Raw genomic sequence first — 22545 nt, 5'->3', positions numbered from 1 at the left:
CAGCAGAGAGGCTACCTGTTCCCACGGCAACAGCATTTACTGTAACCTGTGGTCTTTAGGAAACGTCACTGAATGTCTTCTTTTAATTCTTGCCAGGAAAAAGGGACTTAAGAGACATGTTTGTGCGATGGTGACGCAGGTGGTTGAGCGGGTCGTCCTATGATCGAGAGGTTGGCGGTTCGATTCCCTGTACACTGTAGTTGTGTCCTTGGGCAAGACAAGCTCCTGTCAGTCTAACCCAGGGCAGCTGTGGCTACAGGAGTAGTTTCACAAAAACCAAGATTGGAGTGAATGAATAATGCATGTTGAGCGTTTTGAGTTTGAGTTTCTATGTGAAACTTTCTTTATATATTAATATAAATTTGTCAGCGGTCTTTTAGTGGACACATGCCTCATCCATGTTCTGTACGGCCTCATTACCAGATCACATGACGCACTTATGTATGAGTCATGTCTAATCTTGCCTTAATCCATTATTTCTAAGCATATGACTTGTCTGGGTTTAAAAGTATTGCGTATTAAGTAAGGTAAGCTCTTTAAATATCTAATCGGTAGCAGTAATAGCAATGGTAGATGTTTTTACTAAGAATTCCAGGCCATGTTTTCACCTTTGATTATTTAACATTGGAAAAGTTTTTCCTTTGTAGTTAAAATATTTTAACAGGTCACAAAACAAAACAAAAACAAACCTTTTTTTTTTGGTCCAACAACTCTTTATTGTATAAATATTTATAACCTACAAATGTAGGTGACACCTAAGGAAGAACTGACAATCAATAAATTTATTGTAACACTTTGTGAATAATAAATATTGGCACCAAATTTGATGGAAAGATTTCCTTAGAGACGATTCAGTTTGAAAAGTATCTGGAATGCCATAACCCTCGTCTATTTTATGAATTGAATGATTCGTCTCTGTACTTAACAAAAAAAAAAGACACAAAAGAAACATGACATTTGTTTAATTTAATGATCAGTAATGAAGGATTTAGCTTGTGTAGAAAGTTTAGTATTAAAAAAAAAAATCCCTTAATTTCTTTTTACAGCAGACCCTCAAACTTCACTGAAAAGAATAGATCCCCAAATAAAGTTCCCTAAAGTACATTTTTATTTTGACATGTATAACTGGTATGTTTGTGGGAACCAAGGGAGTCAGGAAAGATTATTTTGGGATACCTGGAGTCTCTTCATCCAGTAGTGGTCCACATAAGAAGAAAGTGTAGCAGAGGTAATATTTGTTCTCAGGCCAAGGAGTTTGTAAGTGGAGGAAACACGATGAGCAAAGCTTTAAGTGGACCACAAATATTTTGGTTGTCAAACCCTGGTTCCCAAAAGGTAAACCAATCACACATTGAGACCGGTAGTGGAGGGAGGGAGCCCTAAATAATCTTTTCTTTCTCCCCCTCGGTCCCGAAGGCATGCGAATCACTCAGCACGTAATTCACCTTCTCAAACCGATTGCTGTGTCGGATACAGCACGGTACACTTCAAACTTCCCCATCTAGAAATTACCGTATGGGGCACTGAACCTATAGTTTGAGTAGGGCGGGGTATTGGAGGCATCACTGGAGGCTGCAGGGAGAAGCAGGAGTCCCGTGCTGACATCTCTCTTGCACAGATCCATCGCCTGCTTGTATGATATCTCCTCTTTAGTAATCGGGTCGACAATATCTCTTGCGTGGCAAGCCTCATCTTCCAGCTCCTTCATAATGATCTCGTCGATGATTTTGGCATCAAGAGCATCTTGGAGGCTGAGACGGCCTGTTTTAGAGGGATCCACCAAGCCGCCAGTCAGGTACTGTGCCTCCATGTACCTCATGGCACTTTCTTGAGGCATGTACCCTTTCTCTGCCGCCTGTCCGATGGCTAGTCGCTTTTTGGTCACTGGATCCTCAACTCCTGTGAAGGATTTCTGGGCATTGAGAAGTTTGTACATTTGAGTTTTGTCGATCAAACCTTGTTCAGCTGCCTTGTGGACGGAGAGTTTGTCCTTTTTGGCAAGATCAACAATTCCACCAGAAGCAGCTTGAGCCTCCAACAGCCTCAGAGCTGTGTCACCGTCGATGAGCGTGCGGGTCAGCGCGCTTCGCACCGACATTCGGCTTCGAGTGGTCTTGTCAAAAATACCAGAGATGGGGAAATGCTCGTCAACAATCGAAGTACTGGAGTTGGGCAAGCTACCATTAGGGAAAGTCTTGAGGCTGCTCGGAGGGGACCTTAGGGAAGCTTGCATGGAGTTCAAAGGAGCGATGGTGGGGGATCTGGTTGGTGATCTTGGGATTGGTTCGGGAGGAATGTCTGGCTTTCCCGTTTCTCCTACAACAAGTAGAGCAAACTCAGAAATGTGCATCTTCCCTTCTCTGTAGTATCCCAAGTCATGTTGGCTCAAGCGTCCATCCCTCAGCGCATCCTTAATAGAGTACTGTTTTCCACTTTTGCAGTCTTGTAGAATTATTGTATCTCCATCTGGACCGCTCGACGTGATTTCCTCCCAGTCACATTCCAACTCTGACAGTTGAATGTAGTGATTGCGATCAATTAGCCCTTGAAAGTAGGCTTCGTAGGGCGACATGTCTTTACCGGTCACTGGATCCATGATGGTGATCTTTGTGGAGAGATTTGTCTCTCTAGTTTGAGTCTCACTTTGGTCTTCTCTCCGAATGCTGCTGCTAAGCTCCGCGATGATCGTGTCCTTCTCGTGTATTTTGTCTTTCTCATTGAGGATTCCTCTCTCCAAACGTTGCACTTCTGAGGATGCTTTAAGACTCCTCTGCCGTGCAATCTGGGTTCTTTCGCTGACCAGCTTGGACTGTTGTTGGAACGTTGTAGAGATGGTAAACCTTTCAGCCTCCATTGTTTTGAGTTGTCTAAGGAGATCCTCCTTTTGTCTCTGCAGAGCATCTCTGCTTGCAATGAGAGAGGCCTCCTCTTGAGAAGTCGTAGTCCTCGATGTCTGCAGATGGGTTATTTTAATGCTGATGCTCTGAATGTTATCTTCCAGGTCGCGCCTGAAGTTCCTCTCTTGCATTACCAGCTCTCTTAGATGTTCCCTTTCAGCCTCCAGTGCCGGGTCTTTCTCTACACGAACAACTTCTCTGTAAACAACCTTCTCCAATGATTTCTCCTTCAGCAGAATTTCTAACTTGAGCTTCAGGTTGCGGATATCTCTCTCTAGACAAGTGATCTTGGTGCCCTCAGCCTCTAGGTCAGCCCGTACTTCATCAGTAAGTTTTTCCAGCTTGGGGTCCCTCTCCACTTTCAGGATTTCCTCAATGACAATATTTTCCTCAACAGGCGGGGGCGCATTTTCAAGTTCAAGAATGCGAGCTTTGATCTGTCTGAGCTCTGACTCGACCTGGATCTTCCTCTGACGATCATCCATGTGGGCCAGGGTGTTTTCTTTTTCTTGAATCAGGGCTCTGAGCTGTCTGACCTCTATGTCGAGCTTTCGACGGGATTTAACTTCCTCGTCCACACTCTTGTTCAACTTCTCATGCTCCAGGATCTGCTTTGGGTCTTTCTGTAGATGCACCACTTCCTGCATTACGATCTTCTCCTGTGGCTTCTGCCTTTCGAGGACAATGTATTGATTCTGAAGATCAAAAAGACACTCCTCCAGATTGCGGCGTTGCTGAACCTCTTCTCTGACGTTCCTCCGATATCTGTCGGCTTCTTTCTCGATAAGAGGGTCATTTTCGTATTTAACGACCTCTCTATTAACCAGCTTGGTCTCCACTTTGGATTTTTCTGTTTTCAGCTCGTCTCTTTCTTTACGTAGGCGGGTCAACAACTCACTGGTGGTGTCATAGTTTAATTGCAGACGAGAAATCTGATTACTTAGTCTTTGCAATTCCCTGGTGACTTCTGGGCTTTTCTCTTCTTTGATCACCTCCTGGGTCACCTCCTTGTACTCCACCTTCGGTTTCTGGGCACGCAGGGTTGTCAGATTCGTCATCACTGCGTTCATTTCTTTCTCCACATCTGTGCAGTTGCGGTTCAGCTCCTTCAGCTCTTTCCTCAGACGCTTCAGCTCCACCTCCGTCCCGGGATCAACTCTGTAGATCTCATTGACAATCTCCTTGATCTCAACTTTAGGCCTGAGATTCTGCAGCTCCCCGTAACGTAGCTGAAGGGTTGTCAGGTTCTTCAGCATGATCACATTCTCGTCCTTCTCCTCTTCCACTGACATCCGTAGTGTCTTTGACTCTTCAACCATGACGGGATCTTCCTGTATTTGCTTCACCACCTTGGTGACTACCTTGGGTTGAATGGTGGGAATGATCTGCTCCAGTTTGTTGATCTTTGACCTTGTGTTAAAAATGCTTTCGTTTAACAGCTTGCACTCGGATTCCTCTGCTGCAATGTCGCCCTTGAACACGAGAACAGCTTTAAGCATCTCTGGAGCTTTCTCAAGCCGCACCACTTCCTTCTTCACAATCCTCTCCCTGATTTTGGGTTTTTTCTGGGCTAGAACGGTGAGCTCAGTTTTCACAGTAATCGTCTGGGTATCTTTTGTTTGGAGCTCCAGGCGTATCCTCTGCATCTCTTCTCTAATCCTGGCAGCTTCTTTGTCAATCTGTGGGTCTCTCTCGTATTCGGTCAATACTTTGGTCACCAGCTTGGGCTCAATTTTGCTCAGTTGGATTTCCAATTTCAAGATCTTCTCATTGAAGATATCAATTTCCGATTGAGTTCTAGACCTCTTGACGGCTTCATCCTGGATCCGGTCTTTCAGCGACTCCAGTTCCAGATCCAGCCTGTGATCGCGGTAATATTGCACCACCTCCTTCTCCTCTATCCTTTCCACTCCTCTCCTGCTCTTCAGAGAAACAAGTCGCTTGCGGTATGTCTCCAGGTCTTTTTCAGCATGTGAGCGTCTGGCAGCCTCCTCGCTTAATTCAGTTTTCATAATGTCAGCCGCCTCCAGGTCTTTCATGTCACTCTGTAGCTGCAGCTGCTGATTGACGACGACCCGACTGACTTTCTCTTCATTCTGGGCATCGATGAAAAGACAAAGGACAAAGAAAAGAGAAGATTACTTCTTAAAAATCTGACAAAAAATATCTTTGGCAAGTGTGATTCTACTGTAATTAATGATTTTCAACACCGACTACGTTAATTTTATGATTCTACTGTTGCTAACAGTTGAATTTGATCTGATGATTTCCATACCCTGGCCATGATTTCCTTTGCGGTCCCCAGCTGTCTGAGAAGCTGCTCATTCTCTGCAGATTTTTCGGCAAAATGATTAAATAGATTTTTTTCCTGTAAGGGAAGCAGAAGCCAAAATGAGATTGAAAACTGAAAAGCTAAAATTATAGAGCAAAGTTAGAGACTTAGTTGTTTGTTGTCCTTGGATTGGTTGTCAATAACTGTACCTTTCTCTGCACAGCCTGAGCCATCTTTGAAGGTTTAAGAATCTTTGGGATTGGTTCATAATCATCATCATCATCATCCTCCTCATCATCATCGTTTAGAATCCCACAGTAAGTCTTAGATTTAGCCTCATACTCCTGAAAGGATTACAAATCAGAAATTTAAACCGTTGCATTTGATTTGCTGAGGGTGGAGGAGTGTCATCATATGTTCTAAACTCACATTTAAGGTGTTCTGCAGATCAGAGGAAAGACTCTTTACACGTTCTAAATCTCCTGATTTCGTCTTGATGTCCTCCACCAATCTCTAAAGAAGACGTGCAATCAAAAAAAAACCCCCACAGCTAATAAGACAAAGTTATGAAATGGATTAAACAGACATGCGTTAGTCTTCATATGGAAGCTGGAGACAGAACGATGCATTTTGAGATGCGCTACCTACCACTCACCTTTTGAGAGTTCTGCTTGGCTGTTACCTGCGACAAGTCATCAGAGGGTTTAACGGAATAATCCGGCAAATTAACCAGGAAGAAGTCCAGGGACTGAAGGGCATTTTGGAAATCTGGATTTTTATTAGTCGCATCCTTTATGAGAGCAGACCTAAAGCAGACATATTTATATATAAACAGATACAAATAAAAATGAAATATCTTCATTTTAAAACGCGCACATTTGTGCATTTCCAGCAAAGCCTCACCTTTTCTGGAGCTGATCATTGACACTCGTGTAACGGTTCTTCAGGTTTTTCACTTCAGTTTCCTGTCGCCGGACGTCGGGACAGTATTCACTGAAACTTTGCACCAGGGAATTGCACACTTGCTTTGTGAGGTCCAGGTCGCTGCCTAATTTAGTCATATCGGCCTTATTTGAAGCAACATCTCTCTTCAGAGCCTGTTTTGTATCATAAGAAAGAAAAAGAAAGGGCACTCTTGGTTTGCATCCCTTTGTTTCATCCCATGTTCCCTTCCGTCATATGAAGCCTATCCTTAGGCGATTAAATATTTAAGAGCATCACCTGCAGCTGCTTATTGCGATCGGTGAGGGCATTTGGTTGATCAATAATCGCTCCGTCTTTGGCCAGCTGCTGCTCATACCCAGAGACCATCCCGTCCACCCTGTCCATCTGCCTCTCCAGGAACATGGCGGCTACGGCTCTGTGTGAGAGAAGAGAAAGTATTTGTGTGCTATGAAAAAGACATACCCAATCAGGATCTGGACAAAATAATATTCAACAAAATGCGTCATGGAAACCACACAAAAAAAGACATTAGCATACAACGCTTTGGTGTTATCAATATTAACATTAGCATTAGTTAGTATAAATCCTGTTTGGAAGTCAGTCCGGTTGGGTTTTGTTCACGAATATGACGACAGCGCTTTGCGCTGAACGTGTTTACAGCGCTGCACTCGTCTTACTTTTTATCGTAAAGATCAAGCAGGGCGTTGACATCATCGATCTTGTCACTGGTGGACCTGAGTTTCGAGGCCAGGGTGGAGGCAATGGGTCCCAGGGGCGTCTTGGCCAGAACAGGCGCCAGCTCCCTCTGGACTGCGGACTTCTCACTCTCCAGCTTTCTTACAGTCCGAGTGGTTTTCTAGAGGATTTGTCAAAGTTAAATCAGAATCAGAAAGCGATAGCGGTAAGGTGGCTTCCCTGCCCCGCCTCACGTCGTGCTCCTGCAGTCTGTCTTCCAGGTCTCCCGTGGGGTTGCGGTTGTCGAGCGGCAGCCTGAGCCGGCTCAGGATTTGGTTTTTGCACTGATCGAGGTTTCTGTTGATCTCGTCCAGTTCGCTGGCCACCTCGACAGCTTTGGAATCCACTGGGGAACTTTGAACTGTGAAGAAGATGAAAAATTAGTTCAAATAAAGCTCCGTCTCCAGACAGGAAAAATCAAGACGTCTTTTGAGAACGTGTTTTCCCCTCGCCTTGTGTCTTGGCGTGATCCACCTCCACCAGAGGACTCTTCAGGGAGGTCAAGAGCGTCGATCTACGGTTTTTCAGGTCCCACAGCTCTTTGTCCAGACTGGACACAGACAGTTTTTACATTAAAATGCCCCCTCATCACAAAAAAAAGTTCAAAACATACTCTTGATTGGAAGTTTCTACTCTCGTACCTGTTCACTTTGTCCAGGGCCTCGGCATCAGGCGGTAGGACCATGAAGCAGGCCCCAGGGAGGGTCTTCAGCGTCCCACTGTTGGTCTGAAGCTGCCAGTTCATCATATCAGAGTTGGACTTCAGGTTTAGTGTCTCGCCACCCCTTACACTGTCCTGAAACGAATGGAGACCAAGATCAAATTATGACAATAACAACAACATCATGTTGTCTTTCCCATCTGGTCCCGATTCTGTTCCGTCTCTACGTTAGACTGGAGTCACGTCCTACCACTTCGTTTGCCCAGTCGCACAGGGACACTGCACTGGTAGGTTTGGTGGGCGTCATCCGGCGTAACTTCACAGGCACGATGTTCTTGCTGAGGTCCCTGAGGGATGCCAGACTCTGCTCTGTCCTCCTCACTGTGGGCTCGTCCCCCTAAAGGCGTTATTGAATACAGCAAAATAAAGTTTGGAGCATTTGTGTACAAATCTTTCACGTGTTAGAGAGAACCCAGCCTTACCTCCAGCAGCAGCACAGCCTCAGGGTTGCTCCTCCCCGCCAGAGCTTTTGGGTCGACGTTGGAGCTGAGTCTCTGCAGGGACTCGGTCAACCTCTCCGCGTCCAACTGGAACTGCATGTGGAAAAACAGCCACGTATTAGCAATGGGCTACGGTGAACTCAGGGGGGGGGGGGGGGGGGTTAGCCAAAGTCTTTGCCTTCTTGTAGTCTTCAATGTTGTCCAGGTGTGTTTCCTGTGCAAGACACAAGTTCAGGAAGGCTTGCCACTCGGTCTGAACAGCGTCTCTGTGCGCCTGACAAAAGAAGACGGTTTGATTATGATCGGATCAGGCTGGGTTCATTTCAATTTATTTGACCATTTTGAAAATGGCACCGGGGGCTGTCACGCCATTCTAATGAGCGACGCACCGTTATCGCCGGGCTGCCAGGGTGTTTGGCTTCAAGAAGGCAATCTCCCTCATGCTGCAGTTTGTTGATCTCACCCTCATGTGCAAGGAGTCCATTGCTTTTGAACCTCTGCGTGCAAGAAACATCATGAGCATGTATTCAAGTCAGATAAGGAACTGAGGTGTAGTTCCTGTGCCGGTTGCAGGACTGGCTCCACCGGTTTGTTCCCATTCTGGTGCAGCCAGCCCTTTTGACGCCTGAAGGCAAAATGGCAAACAGAATTGTGACTTCTTCTTTCCAGAAATCTTCCCACTCGGCACCCGACTCCGATCGCAAGATGACACGGAGAGCCCGGAAATGAGAATCATCATCGCCGGCATTCGGACATGCCCTCTAGCGCTCACCTCATACTCCATGCGGACGCTCGGGGGGTCGCTCATGAGATCGCTCCAGTCTCTCTGGAGGATCCGCTCCTGTTGGCCAGACAAGTAGGCCAGTTCCTTACTGCAGTTCTGCATGTACTCGTACAGAGAGGTCAGTTGGGATCGTCTCTGCTGGGAGCTCTCCTGCAGGATATATATTACACGATCGATGGAGTTCTGTCTGCACACATGTGTGATGTACGTCTCCAAGATGCACATCAGTCAACCAGCAGAGACAAAAACTCACAAAAAGTTTGCCATATCTGTCTTTGAAGTTGGTGTACTGCTCCTGTGAATAAAGAGGAAGAGCATGCATGAGCCATCCTGCATGCCGCCCTGCAGAGCATGTATGTATGCGCACCTCGCATGCGCACCTGCGATGTGGTGGACTCGGGTGTCAGCTGGGAGCCGTAGGCCCCGACCTCCTGGTGCAGAATATTATGTGATGCGATCTGCTTCTCTACATCCGCCAGGCTAGGACCGTAAGCGCCCGACCTTAACTGCTTCTGCGAATCGCAGCATTCCGCATTCAGACAGGTGCTCGTCCGTGGCTGAGATGAAATGATCAAAGCTCAAACTGACCCGCTTTTCATCCAGCAGGGGACCCCAGTCGATCTTGGTTCTCGGATCCAAGTCGAACGTCTGGTTGTAGCGTTCCCTGTAGGTGGCGCAATCCTTTGCCCAACGATCATGCAGATTTTTCACACTGGAAAAAACGAAGCCATTAAAGTCAGGTGGGTGGAGATCAGCAAAAGGGAATGTCGACTATTTAGTGGCCAGAGAGTCTCTGGTATGTTACGCATCGAGTTTTAGGCGTGTCGGCCGGTATGCGTTCCTGCTCTCGTGCCACTCACTCTTTCTCTATCTCATGGCTCTGCGGGTGGTGAAGCTTCTTGGACTTATCCACGGCCATGAAGAGGTCCTTCAGCAGCCCCTCAGCCTGAGACAGGTTGTCTGCGTTCACCTTCTGGTGGATCAGGCTCAGCTTCTTGCCGTCACGCACTGCATCCTACACAGGAGTGCGTTCGTGAATCATCCAAGCTCCACTGATTCTGCTTTAAGAGCTAAAAGTCGTGGGTCTACTCGTCTCCTCCTCTAGCAGTAGGAGTATTATATGACTCCAGAGCCTCCACTACAGAAGCATCGGTGCTCCCGTACTCGGATCCGTTAAAACCAGTCTTTGGTGGCTTATTTAAAACACGAGTAGAACCGTCACCAGACTCTGGATTTAAAAAATGTGGTCCCGAGAAATGCTAAGTGATTCATCCGGCTGTCATCGGCCCAATTTGCATCTCGTAAACTTATTCGTCAGGGATTTAACATGCTCAACTGGAAAAACGCTCTGTGGAGTACACACTGTATATTTGTACTTCCACCAAGCCTATACAATCCTGTTATATTTATATGCACGAAGTTTCATGGAAATCGATTCAGTAGCTTTTGAATAATTTGGACAAATATTGAAAACAAGTATCAAGAATCCCTTTGTCTGCGTCAACACCAAAATAAAGACATTTATTTGCAGGCACGTTGTCCCATCCTTCCACCAGGTTTCATGGAAATCTGTTCAGTACGTTTTAAATAATCCTCCTCACAAAACAAGCAAACAGTTAACTAATACACAAGGTGGAAATGTTAACCTCCCGGGTGGAGTTGATTCAAACTAACAGAACCGAGGATCAAACTTACGCACGTTAGCGCATATGAGCTTTTACGATTATGTTTTATAGGAGTCGTCTGTTCCTGGTTGTAAACTTTCCATTCAGAGATGCAGAAAAGGATTCCGGAGGAGGTTGTTCAGGGTTAGGGTTAGACAGGTTGTCAAGCTGCAGAGCCGCCCCGAAAGCCCGGGCGGCTCGACAAGACTCAACAATCATCTATCTTTCTACCTAATCATTAATGCTCAGACAGAATTCTGTCAGAAGACCCGGATCCTGCAGGGACTCGTCGCTACGGGGCGTACCTGCTTCAGGATGGGAAAGCAGCAAAGCAAGGAGATGCAGGGCTGCGTGCAACAAACAGGCAGCCAGACGTAAAGAGCGGCGTGGAGTCATTTGAAAACATCAAAAAGAATCATGAGTTAATACGAAGGGAGAGCGTTCGTTTAGATGTCGGGGCCGCGGGTCGCGGCGTTTAGCTTGGGCGCTATGGCAGAGAGTTCTTTGTATGAAAGACTGATAAGAGGATGTGATCAGTTTATTGTTCTTTCATTCGGAATAAAGAGTACATGCGGTTTGGATGCAGAACGATTTCAGACAATGACTCGTTTTATCCACCACAAGCGAGGAGGAGGAGGAGGAAGACGAGGAGCACAGAACACACAACACATAAAACCTGTTTCATACTTTTACAATCAAACATTATCTTTGAGTATTCAGGGTATTCACTTTTATAGTTCCAAACCATATATCTGTAAAATATATGATTTTCCCCAACTCATTTTAAGTTTTTTCTTCTTCTATGAATTGTATATATCTATTCTTCTCAGAGTGGCAATATCTGAAAGAATTGTGATTGGACGACTTGAACTATTCCCCACCTTGGGGGGGGGGGGGGGGGGGGGGCATTGGGTCTTTTTGAGGGTCTGAACGGAACACATTCACATCCCTTTGGACATTCAGAACATCCAGATGAAAGGGTGACCGCCCACCTGGTTCTCCCCTTCGTGTAACGCAGGAGGACCCAGCTTGGACGTCTTACCTCAGCCAGCAGCTCCTCCGCCAGCAGGATGTTCTTCTCGACTTGGTCGGCGTTCTCCTGCATCGCAGCGATCAGCTTCGTCAGGTCCAGAGCCTGGCTCCTGACAGGATGGAGAGAATACAACAACACTTTATCCAGGCTTTTGTATTTACAGTTAGCGCTCAAAGTCTCAGGTGAGACCATGAGAGAAGACTCCTCCGCTGACGCTGGGCGATTCCTTCACTTCTGACTCACGGACTCTTCCTCAGACCAGTTTGTTCTCTCTGTGTTTGTTCCGTCATGCCTCCTCTACTGCGATACGAAAGCCAACTATTATTCTGACACACCCCGACCTGGAGCAGCGGGAGGCATGAATCACGCAGCCCCATTCAGCTCTTATCTATTGATCGCCCTGATTATCATCCAGAGGAGCCTGGAGTCGGAGGCAGACACGCTTCAGCGTGGGTGGACCGCAGGAGGTGGAGGAGGCGTGACCTTCCTGTGGCGGCTTTATTTTGTACCAATTTGATTCCCATTATTTTACAAATAAGGAATTGACATGTCCTCTGTAGTGGACATTTGTCCATTACAGAGGACGCATATTGCAGTGTTTCCAGTTTGACTGAGTGATTTTTATTTTGAAATGCTTTGTCAGAGCTCAAATGATACAAGTGCGTGCTCAGTTAGAGGTGAAACAATTAGAGACTGAATCAGTAGAGCGCAGAATCATCCGAGTTATTTTACCTTCAACAACATTTAAAAGCTGCCGCTCCGGCTTTTCTCTTTATTTTTTAAGAGTTTATTTTGTTATTTCAAGTTTGAGGTTTGATCAAAATACTGTTTGAGGGACGGGTGTCTCTCCTTCTTATGATTTGCTTTCCAAATGATTCTATTACTGAACATAATGATGCAGATGTACATTAGTCGACTCAGACATTTACTGAATGAGTTCATACCTCTGTCGGGCGACTATTATGAAAACACATTTAAATTTGGATCCCCCCCCCCCCCCCCCCCCCCCCCCGCACGAAAGATGATCCACCCGCGCAAATACTATTAAGGTGACATGAAGTGTTACGGGGAACAAGTTTAACACTAAAGGGAAAACGAGGTTGCGCCGGTTGGGTTCGTGTTCCAAAGAGCCGTGCGCGTTTCAAATATTAGCCTCGGATCGTCGCTGCTTATACGCAGCGCCTTTTACGCAGCGCCTTTCTCCTTCTGGGCGCTGCTGTGCAAACACAGACGCGATCTCCGCACAACAACACTGCGAGACAGCAAAACGAGCAGGAGACCAGACAAAGAGGAGAGCCACACACACAGACACACAGGCACACGCACGCGCACGGAGGAGGGCGGCGGGACTCACTTGCTGAGCTTCACCGGACTGTGAAGCTTCGACATCCCGGCAGATTGTCCAGGCCCGTTTCTGCAACCCGAATCCAGCTGCGCTCCTTCCAGCTCCTCTCTCTCTCTCTCTCTCTTTCTCCTAGCTCCTTAAGGCGCCCCCCCCCACCCCACCTGTCTCAGCTCCTCCCAGGGCAACAGGTGTGTCGTCAGGAGGAGCAGACTGGGCAGACTGGTTCCACCGTCCTGCGCTCTGGCTTTCATTCTGACGCGTAATTGTCCTTCCTTCCTGCAATCACACATCACGCGTGGATTTAGATCCTCGTTCAAGCGCATCTTTGTCTTGTTTATACTTTTACGAGCTTTTAGGTTCTGCTGCGTGAGATTTGCTGTTCGCCGGATTTGAGACATTCACTTCCGTTTCCGCGTGACGCAGGAATGCAGCAGAACTTCCACGGCTGCGTGTCAGAGCCTCGCTCCTCCCATTAATGCTCAAACATGACGAGCAACTCTTTCATTTTGGGCTTTTCACTGTTTTCCTAAGCAAAAACCTGTTTTGTGGCGCGTAAAGCCAGACAGCGCGGCATCTAGAAATACGCGAATCCTCTGTCCTCATTACGCGAGTCACTGACCGCAGCAGTGGAGGCGACACACGAGGAGTACCTGAAGACAATCGCTTAACAAACGCGGCATCAAATTCCTTAAATGCTTCATGTTTACCTCCGCAGAGGAGGAGTTGGTTTGTCCGTCTGTCCGTCTGCTAGAAAGATAACTCAAAACGCTCTGGACGGATCACGAAGGAGCTTTCAGGAAACGGTGGTAATGTTTCCAGGAACAGCTGATTACATTTTGGTTCCGATCAAGATGAGATCCTGTATTATTGATCCATTTGAAATATCTGTTAACGTCACAGCCAATGGAGATTTTAAAATGCGTTGATATCTCGTTTGATTAGTGACAGACGTTTATGAAATTTCATCTGGATCTGATCCAGAATGACTTTTACCTTTCATGGTTGGTGTATAAAGATACTGAGAACAATTTAGACCCTTTTGGTGATGATCCAGATCACCGTGTGGACGGTGTGTAAACCCAATTAGGAGGGGAATGAGCTGCTTGGTGGAGGTCTGTGCTCTCTGAGTGCTTTTCTAGTAATAAAATTAAACACCTCTTGTGTCCTGTGCTGTTTGATGTGAAATAACCTCCGGGGTCATTTACAGAGTCGATGTCTGGTGTTGGAAATTCACCTCGTGCAAAAGCTAAAGGTTGCATGCAAATCCGCAGCGGTTTTTAACGTGCAGTGGTGCGAAGCACAAATATGTACACTGCTCAGCCGACTGGGCGTAGGACTCGGTTCTGCATGATGCTCTGGCTCATGCTTGCAGTAGGTGCGTCTCGAGCACACCCTCCATTCATACCTGCGGGGGAGAGGGAGAGTGATCAGGGAGAGAGAGAACAAAAGGTATAGAAAAGAGGAGTGACTGAAAAGAGTCAAGTGAGAAGGGGTAGCCTTGGCCTTTGATCCCTAGGATCATCCAGACCCACAACCCAACTCTCTCCCCCCGAACAGATTTTAACCTGCAAATGTATCCATGCAATCACAGCTCTGACATGGATTTCAGCCGCGCGTGTCAACGTTGCGCAACAAATGACAAAAGTGTCACAAATGTCAGGCTTCCCATTTTATAGTAGGGGTGTCGTTAAGTCTCCACCTGTTCCATCAAGCACACCTGTTTAAACTCCACATTGTGCAATCCATCCGAGATAAGCATGGCTATAGCTAAAGCCCCCCCATGCCGCTTTGTTTGGTCTGTTTCTCCGTGTTGAGTTTTTCTCCTGGAATCAGGAAGCCTTCATGCCTGCCAGCGACGGGGCGTGGCTGTCACGCATCAGAGCGATAACAAAAAAGCAATTGCCTAACATGCATCAGTGTTCAAACGGAGAACGTTCCATACATACCTCCGGCCCACGGGTCTGTAAATACGGAGTCAGCTGCACCTTCAAGGCCGCTGATCGGAGAACCCTTATCTATGATCAGATTGATCTGCGGATTTATTGAGAGGAGGGCCCACGATCTGATGTACATTCCCAATCAGAGGAGCGATTGGGTGAACTTTTCTTTGGAATGTACAGACCTTTACAGGAGGCCTTCGAACATTAAACAGACTTCAAAATGAGCGTTTCCAGCATTCGGATGCTTCCACTTTGAAATGAAAGCAGTTTAGTGCAGCTTTTCTGAGCATGCAATCCCGCACCAGTGGAACAAAGGATGGTGAAATTCAAGCTCTCACCGGCAGGTGGAGACAGGACTCCGTTTGTCAACATGCAAACTGGGATGTTCTAGTTTGGACGTCAGAATGAGTTTTAAACCTCACAGCACCATCACGCGGCGCCGACAGGCACAGCGCAAATGTTTTCCTCAGAAAACGAGCAGGAAATTCAACTACGGTACAAAATTCAGGACAACTAGTTTCTTTTTTCCTTTAATTTGAAAGATCATGCAGTGCACTTCCAAGATAGAACATCACTATCAATGATACACATAACAGAAGCGATACATTTGTAATTACCTAGTACAAAAACAAAACTAAACATTACTGAGGAATGTAACAAATTAAATATGCAGCAACGCAAAAACGAGTGTGCAACGCCACCGCTGCTGCACTGCAGATCTCACAATATCGGATGGAGGCTTCGTTTGCAACCCTCGTGTAAATACAAAATCTCTGGATTAAATGCAGAACTGGAGACAAAAAAAAAAGCAATAAATTACTTCTTTCAAGTGTAGGTGTGTTTTTACTGAGTGAACTGGGGCATGGTGTAGGGCACCAGGGGCGTGGCCTGCGCCTGAGGGAAGGCAAAGCCTCCCGTCTGCGTCTGGGGGGTCTGGAAGCTGCTCTGTCCTCCGAACGCGACGGTTTGGTTGGTGAAGTTGGACTGTCCGTTACTGCTGTAGCTGCTTCCGTTGTAGCCGTTAGTGGTGCCGTTACCGGCCCCGTAGCCTCCGTTCTGTGTATTTGTGGCAAAAACCTTGCTTTGGCCTCCTTCGTACCCTCTACCGTTATCCCTGTCTCTAAAACCACCGAAGTCGCGCCTTCCAGTGGAATATCTGTCCCGCCGGCCGTCCCTAAAGTCACCACCTCTGCCTCCCCTTGAACGACCTGAAAAGGAGAACAGCGGTCAGAAAAAAAAGATGGCCGCAACAACGAACAATAATGGGGAAGTTCAGAAACAAGGAGAACCCTCTTCTTAGCAAAGGAGAGCAGCAGGGAAGAAGTGGCCGCAATTCACAGCACAGATTCTGTGTCTCACCAATTGGATTTACCTCCTCTGTCTTCTGACATCTGGAGGAGCTTGGGGTTGATGGCCTGGTTGGCCTCGCGGAGGACGGAGACGAGGTCGCTGGCCTGCCGCATGTTGTTCGGGGTGAAGAAGGTGTAAGCCGTGCCCGTCTTTTGGCTACGAGCCGTTCTGCCAATGCGGTGAATATAGTCCTCCGAGTTGTTGGGGTAGTCATAGTTGATGACAAATTTGACGTCTTCCACATCTGTAAGGTTGCGTTGGAGTGTGGCATAAAGGGAAGGGAGGACAGCACACAAAAAGGTGCGCCAGTGCCATCACAACAACCAGATCAAAAAAAATTAAAGTTAGTACTGCTGTGATGTACGGGTGGAGGACAAATCCACAAGGCTGCGAAAGACTAGAACTAAAAAACATTTTATTACACCGTCAAGTGACCCAGAGGCGTCCCCCAAAGCCGGGACGTCCTACACACTGCTCAAGCTAACACTTAACCAAAGGTCCCACTTGAGTTGCTCTTTAGTCTCTTGACAGGAAACTAGAAAAAGTACATCCCCGGCCTCGTCAGGGCAAGACTTCCAGACCCCAGTGTTCACTTGACCCATAAACGTCTCTCGTTGGCAGGTCTCGACATGACTTTGAAACGCAGGCGAGGGAGGAGTGCGAGCTTGGATTTAGTCCAAGTGTGTCCAACTAGCATGTCCCACTGTCACCAACGGCGCCAGTAGCCATGTCTCTACAGAGGTGAAGGTATGACCGATCTGACAGACCGCTCGTCCGACATACGTTTGGGAAACTGCGACGTGAACGCCACCCACACTTTACAACGAGTCTACGCAACAAAGAGCAGCGCCTCCACGAGCCACATGGAGACAGGAGCTGAGCTTTGAGCCGGGACAGTTACAGAGCCTGGGCGTGTGTGAAGCAGTCCAAACCATTGCCGGAGAACAGGAGAGCCTGTAGAGGGGGGGAGGAACTGTGGCCAGCCCTCAACTCTCCCACCCCCCTCCCGTTTTTAGGCAGGCCAGAGCGTTACGCTGCACCTGGACCTGGTCACCTCTGTATATCTGCGTGACTGGGAGAACCCTGCCTCGCCAGTCAGGACACCTCCAAGAATCCTCCTCCTCCTTCCCCCTCTGGAGACCTGGGCTTGTCATGCCAAGGCCCTGCCACAAAGACGGCTCCTTCAGGCCAGGGGAGAAGCTCAGAGAGAAGCAGAAGAGTTAAAGAAAGCAAATACTTTCTTTCTTCTTTTTAAATATAGAAACGAGTCAAGCACGATACTGACCTAGACCGCGGGAGGCGACGTCTGTGGCAACGAGGATTGGAGCCTTCCCGTATTTGAACTCTGTAAAGCAACAAGAGAGACGGTCAAGAATCAGAGTTGTTCTGGTTCACAAGCAATGCGTATCGACGGGCGACGCCGGCGTACCGTTGAGAACCCAGTCCCTTTCCTGCTGGCTTTTATCTCCATGGATTCCCATAGCCGGCCACCTGAGGACAGACAAGGGGTCAAACGTTGATCCACAGCAGCAGCTCTCGGCGTCTTTAAGGTCAGCACACCGAACCAACACTTACCCGTCCCTCCTCATCCTCCTGGTGAGGTCATCGCAGCGCCTCTTCGTTTCTACAAAGATGATGGTCTTGTTCTCCTTCTCGCTCATGATTTCCTCGAGCAAACGGATGAGCCTGAGGAGAAACATCAGACCCAAAATGTTAATCGCGTCACGAAACCGACAACCCGACTCCACCGGGAAGAACGCCGGCTCGGACATTCGACTCACTTGTTCTCCTTCTCGCCGTCGTTGCAGACGTCCACTATCTGCAGAATGTTGTGGTTGGCGCTGAGCTGCAACGCGCCGATATTGATCTGGACGTACTCCTTCAGGAAGTCCTCCGCCAGCTGGCGAACCTCTTTGGGCCACGTGGCGCTCCACATCAGGGTCTGCCGGTCAGGCTGCAAGACCAGAGACGATCAAACAACACGCTCCTCCCACGTAAACAAAGAATAAATGTCTTGGGCGCATCGAAGCAAATGAAAAACGGCGTACCCTGATTTGGTCCACAATCTTGCGAATCTGCGGCTCGAAGCCCATGTCCAGCATCCGGTCGGCCTCGTCCAGCACCAGGTAGGTGCACCTGCGGAGGTTCGTCTTTGACGACTCGAGGAAGTCGATGAGCCTCCCCGGAGTGGCGATGCAGATCTCCACGCCTTTAACAAAAAGCCAAGCGTTAGGACCGGGTGACATTGCGCTCCTTTCTGGGTTCATTCCCCAGAAACCCCGTGTCGCTGTACCTCGCTCCAGGTCACGGATCTGGGGCCCTTTGGGCGCTCCTCCGTAGATGCAGGTAGACTTGAGGCGAGAAGCTCTGCCATATTCTGCAGCCACTTGCTGCACTTGCTGCGCCAGCTCACGGGTCGGGGCGAGCACCAGGCACTGTCAATCCCCAATTAGATCGATCACGCACAAACGCATTTGTGAAATACGCCGTAAAACAGATAAGATACTTCATGTAAATACTCACAATGGGACCATCGCCGCGTTCCAGGAAGGGCTGGTGGTTTATGTGCACAATCGCAGGCAACAGATACTGCGAAACACAGGGAGCCCGTTTAGCACGAGAAACGTCGCTAGTCACACCCGCGCCAAATTAAAACGGATCCAGCTTACCGAAAGCGTCTTGCCAGAGCCGGTCTGTGCAATGCCAACCATATCTTTGCCACTGAGAGCCAGAGGCCAGCCCTGGGCCTGGATGGGTGTCGGATCGGTCCAGTTCTGTTTGTTGATCACATCCATCACGTAAGCTGGAGAGAAAGAAATAAAGTCGCCGTTAATCGAAACGCACAGAAATCTGCCCGACAACATCTTGAGCCGCTCCTTTAAAACTTACAGGGGAAGCTGGCCTCCTCAAACTTCATAATAGGATTTGGGCAGTCTCTCCCCTTAAACGTTACGGTTTTGGCTCTTCTGTAATTTTCAACTTCTTGCTGCAACGCAAGAAAGATTTTTTAAATTCACTAGTCTTACGTAACAGACACGTGCACGAAGCACGCACGTGAGCGTCGCGTAACGATCCAGGTGTACCTACCATTGATCTACGGGCGACGTCGGGATGCTGCTGATAGAAGTCCTTCTCGAACTTCGGGAGCTCGTCCAGATTCCAGTGCTTCTTCCGCAGCCGCTCACCGGGATTGCCGAATTTCCCTCCTCCTCCACCTCCGCCGCGGTTCCCACCGAACCGTGGGGGCCCACCGCCATAGCTGCGTTATTAAAAATCAACATTCAGGTGTGGTTTAAAATGTCAGCCCGCTCCCGGTGGTTGGGTAGCAACGATTTAAGGGTTAAACACTCGAGGGCACCCGCGGCTGGCTTTGTACTTTCCATCCAGCAGAGGAACAATGGAGAAACAGCCGGCATTTTGTTTCCCGCACTGATGCTGCCACATGGCGAAAAGTCGACTAGCCAGATGTGTTAGCGACGCATATTTGAACGTCTGCGGTTTACGTGAGAGGCTATCCACGGGTGGGGGGGAATTACCCGACAAAGAGACGGGCACGGCTCGGTAGCAGTTAGTCGCGTTCCGCGTGGAGGTTTGATGTAACGTTGAGCTAGCTAGCTAGCTTAGAGCTAACCCGAAGCCGCCGTGCCGGGACACGAGGCCAAACTAGGCCTCGGGCCAAGTCCACGGTTTCTGGTCACCCGTTTATAAGAACAGACCGCGGGGGCCCGAATAGCGGACTACCGCGGCTTTTAGGAACGTTCCGATAGACAGAATTATTCTGTTACGTCTTGTCCTATTACTTTTCCAACAAGCGCCGACAAGCCTCGGTTAAAATCTGGGAAAAGAACTTACCCTCTATCTCTGCCGCGGTCTCTGTCGGAGTATCCAGGCATCTTGTAAATAAGTTGTATAAATAAAAAAAGATAAATAACCCAATTCGAGGTATTTCCACCGTCTTAAAACCACGGCCGGCAGCGGTGCTACTAAAATGCCGGTACTGTAAAAATGAGACCCGGTATATATGGCAAGAGGAAGTCCTTCCGCCCATGTATTCATCCGCTCCTCCTACGTACAGACCGGTGTGTCTGTGAAACGTTACACAACAGTGAAACAGTGGATATACACACCACAGATCACATCTTAAACACTACGCTATGAGTATTAAAATAATACAATTACTATACGCCAATAAAATGCTTCTTCTGTCTGCTCTATTTTATTCCATAAAAATACCTATTTTTAAAATTTACAAATATTTACAAATACTTCGTATTTAGAGCATGAAAATGTCATGTTCTCTGTAATTTATTTTTGACATGTTAAAAACGTCGGAATGAGACTGAATTTTCTTTTCCCCAATACGAGCTGGCGGATGGATATGTACCAGACAGAGGCTGGTCATTCGGCTCGAATTGTGCATCCGACGTAATTACGGTAAGTGACGTCAATTGGGCCAACCCAAACACGTGACGGGCATCTTTCCGCTCCCCCCCCCTTCGCTTTTGTATTTTTCCTTTCATCCACATGCGTGACAATTGAACAATTATGTTGGATTAAGCATTGCGAATCATTGCAGATTATTAAAAGTACTATTGGACTATTTGAGGATTTTATATTTCATTCTTGTGGAAAAACACACTGAAGTGTCCTGACCTTAAACAGAGCCACATTTCATTAGGAACCGTTTTCTTTCCAGCTAAAATACAAAACATTAAATTCAATAGCAAAGATGACATTTCTTCTCAGTCATTTTGGGACCAAGACACCCATAACTATAATTCTGATTAATAAAGATTTCCTATTTTAAAAACAACCATTTAAAAAAGAAAAGAAAAAGGACAGGGCATAACTTTGTACAAGTCCTTACATTGTTAGACAAAGGCAAGTTTAATTAGAACTAATTGCACACGAAAATAAAATACTCTTACAAAATGATAATGTTAACATACATCTAATTGCATCAGTCAGCTATGAGAGATATAGTCCTGCTAGTGGATCATGCTATCAAAACAACAACTAAAACTTTGACCTGTTTAATAATAAAAAGTGTAGTTCTGCAATGAGAGGCAGCTGCAGGGCAACGCTGAGCAATGTGGTGCAGGAACAGACAGTAGGGCAATCAGCTTGTGCACTGGACTTAAAGGCAAATGAACATCTGTTACAGAAGTCACCAGCGAAGACGCATGGCGACCTCATTCTGCGTGCAATTCGTCTTTTCATTTCAAGAAAATCTACTTAAGTTAAAGATAAATTACAGGTTGCTTGATCCACATATATGAACAAAATCCTATTACTGTACAAAGCACCATCTGAGGACACTTTTCACTTTGCATACACATTAGTTCACATAAAGCCAAGTTCTTTTTTCTTATAGTGTGTATGTATGCAGATGTGTAGAACAGTCCACGGTCGTAGAGATTGCTAGACAGGCAGCATCGTTAGAAAACATTCAAGAATTGAATTTTTTATTTGTAGAAAACAATTCCCCCTCTTTCTCTCAAGGAAAACGTCACCGACGGGACTGGAGCAGGCGAACCGGTCCATCTCATTCAGTTCGCTTTCAACCACAAGCACATATGGACCACATGCAACATTTACTGTGTGTTAATGGCCTGCTGTGGGGCAAAAACAAATTAAAGGACACAACTTTTCAACCTCTTTAACGCTCAGAAAATGAGGAATCAGCATCTTGCAAATCAAGGACAAGCTACATATGACATCTCCTGAGAGTGCAGCTCGGTAGAGCTCTTGACTTCTCAGATGCGTTTTTTTGCAGCCGTAACACAGGCATGAGCACAAATAGTGTGCTGTGCACGTCAAGCTGCAGCGTGTCAATGGGTAACAGACATGAATTCTATTTAGCACCACGTGGATAGAAGGTAGTAGAGGTTTTTGTTTTTCCTTTTCCAACAACAATGTGATGTGGGCTTTGGACTCGTTTGAACAAAATAGCATTATAAAAATAATTAATGGTAGTTTTCATTTCATTTAGCCACCTACAAATGAAAAATGTTTTTTTTTTTTTTTTAATAAAAGGCTAAAATTTGGGAAGCATCAAATCATTTATGTAGAATTTAAAGGGTCTACCGAATATTGGCAGAAATTAATTCTTTCAAAATTGATTATGGCACTCAGGACATTGTCTATGTAGGATTTTTTTTTTTGCTCATTAAGACATACCTCTCTCTCCTACATTATGACTGAGGTAATGTCAAAAAAATGATCCACACCGTTCTGAAGTGAAATTCTGTTTTCACAAACAGTTGTCTATAACTTAAAGAGTTAACACGTAAAATATTTCATTTCTCCGGAACAAAAGGAAAGGGGTTTCTGAAATATACCGGTAATAAATTATATATATTATATAGACTTTTTATTGTTTCTTTTTCAATTATCCCCGTTATATAAAAATAACATTT

The 22545-nt window shown here is 46.8% G+C and overlaps 2 protein-coding genes across 3 annotated transcripts; both read right to left on the bottom strand.

Annotated features, from left to right (window-relative positions):
* Positions 1-951: 951 nt before the first annotated feature.
* Positions 952-12932, bottom strand: evplb (envoplakin b). Its single transcript, XM_068749901.1, has 22 exons — positions 12846-12932; positions 11501-11600; positions 9655-9809; positions 9383-9506; positions 9175-9306; positions 9048-9089; positions 8783-8944; positions 8400-8507; positions 8189-8284; positions 7993-8103; positions 7761-7907; positions 7491-7645; positions 7302-7399; positions 7044-7210; positions 6792-6970; positions 6391-6529; positions 6073-6266; positions 5825-5975; positions 5599-5682; positions 5379-5513; positions 5173-5265; positions 952-4993 (listed from the first exon to the last, which is right to left on the bottom strand). Exons 1-22 carry the CDS (start codon positions 12878-12880, stop codon positions 1502-1504), a joined length of 6099 nt encoding a protein of 2032 aa, XP_068606002.1. The 5' UTR covers positions 12881-12932; the 3' UTR covers positions 952-1501.
* Positions 12933-15293: 2361 nt separating this feature from the next.
* ddx5 (DEAD (Asp-Glu-Ala-Asp) box helicase 5) lies at positions 15294-20111 on the bottom strand. Of its 2 annotated transcripts, none has more exons than XM_068750303.1 (13): positions 19979-20111; positions 19214-19385; positions 19016-19112; positions 18796-18929; positions 18650-18715; positions 18420-18561; positions 18175-18335; positions 17908-18080; positions 17702-17812; positions 17556-17617; positions 17412-17471; positions 16149-16370; positions 15294-15984 (listed from the first exon to the last, which is right to left on the bottom strand). In XM_068750303.1, exons 1-13 carry the CDS (start codon positions 20017-20019, stop codon positions 15620-15622), a joined length of 1806 nt encoding a protein of 601 aa, XP_068606404.1. In that variant the 5' UTR covers positions 20020-20111; the 3' UTR covers positions 15294-15619. The 2 variants fall into 2 exon arrangements, with proteins under 2 accessions (XP_068606404.1, XP_068606406.1); XM_068750305.1 differs by having other exon boundaries at positions 15815-15984; positions 16136-16370.
* Positions 20112-22545: the final 2434 nt, after the last annotated feature.

This window comes from Brachionichthys hirsutus, chromosome 16 (genome assembly GCF_040956055.1).
Source record: "Brachionichthys hirsutus isolate HB-005 chromosome 16, CSIRO-AGI_Bhir_v1, whole genome shotgun sequence".
In the NCBI taxonomy this organism is placed as follows: domain Eukaryota; kingdom Metazoa; phylum Chordata; class Actinopteri; order Lophiiformes; family Brachionichthyidae; genus Brachionichthys; species Brachionichthys hirsutus.
The sequence above is the reverse complement of the archived record's forward strand: the minus strand, read 5'-3'. Positions and strand labels throughout refer to the sequence as shown.

Excerpts from the sequence above, each read along its gene's own strand:
- evplb (XM_068749901.1), bottom strand. The coding sequence starts at position 12,880 with ATGTCGAAGCTTCACAGTCCGGTGAAGCTCAGCAA. Across the intron at positions 11,601-12,845 it reads AGTCCGGTGAAGCTCAGCAA|GAGCCAGGCTCTGGACCTGA; the intron begins GTGAGTCCCGCC and ends CCATCCTGTCAG. Across the intron at positions 7,646-7,760 it reads GCGACTGGGCAAACGAAGTG|GACAGTGTAAGGGGTGGCGA; the intron begins GTAGGACGTGAC and ends CATTCGTTTCAG.
- ddx5 (XM_068750303.1), bottom strand. The coding sequence starts at position 20,019 with ATGCCTGGATACTCCGACAGAGACCGCGGCAGAGATAGAGG. Across the intron at positions 18,336-18,419 it reads GATCCGTGACCTGGAGCGAG|GCGTGGAGATCTGCATCGCC; the intron begins GTACAGCGACAC and ends TTTTTGTTAAAG. Across the intron at positions 17,618-17,701 it reads AGGAGGATGAGGAGGGACGG|GTGGCCGGCTATGGGAATCC; the intron begins GTAAGTGTTGGT and ends GTCTGTCCTCAG.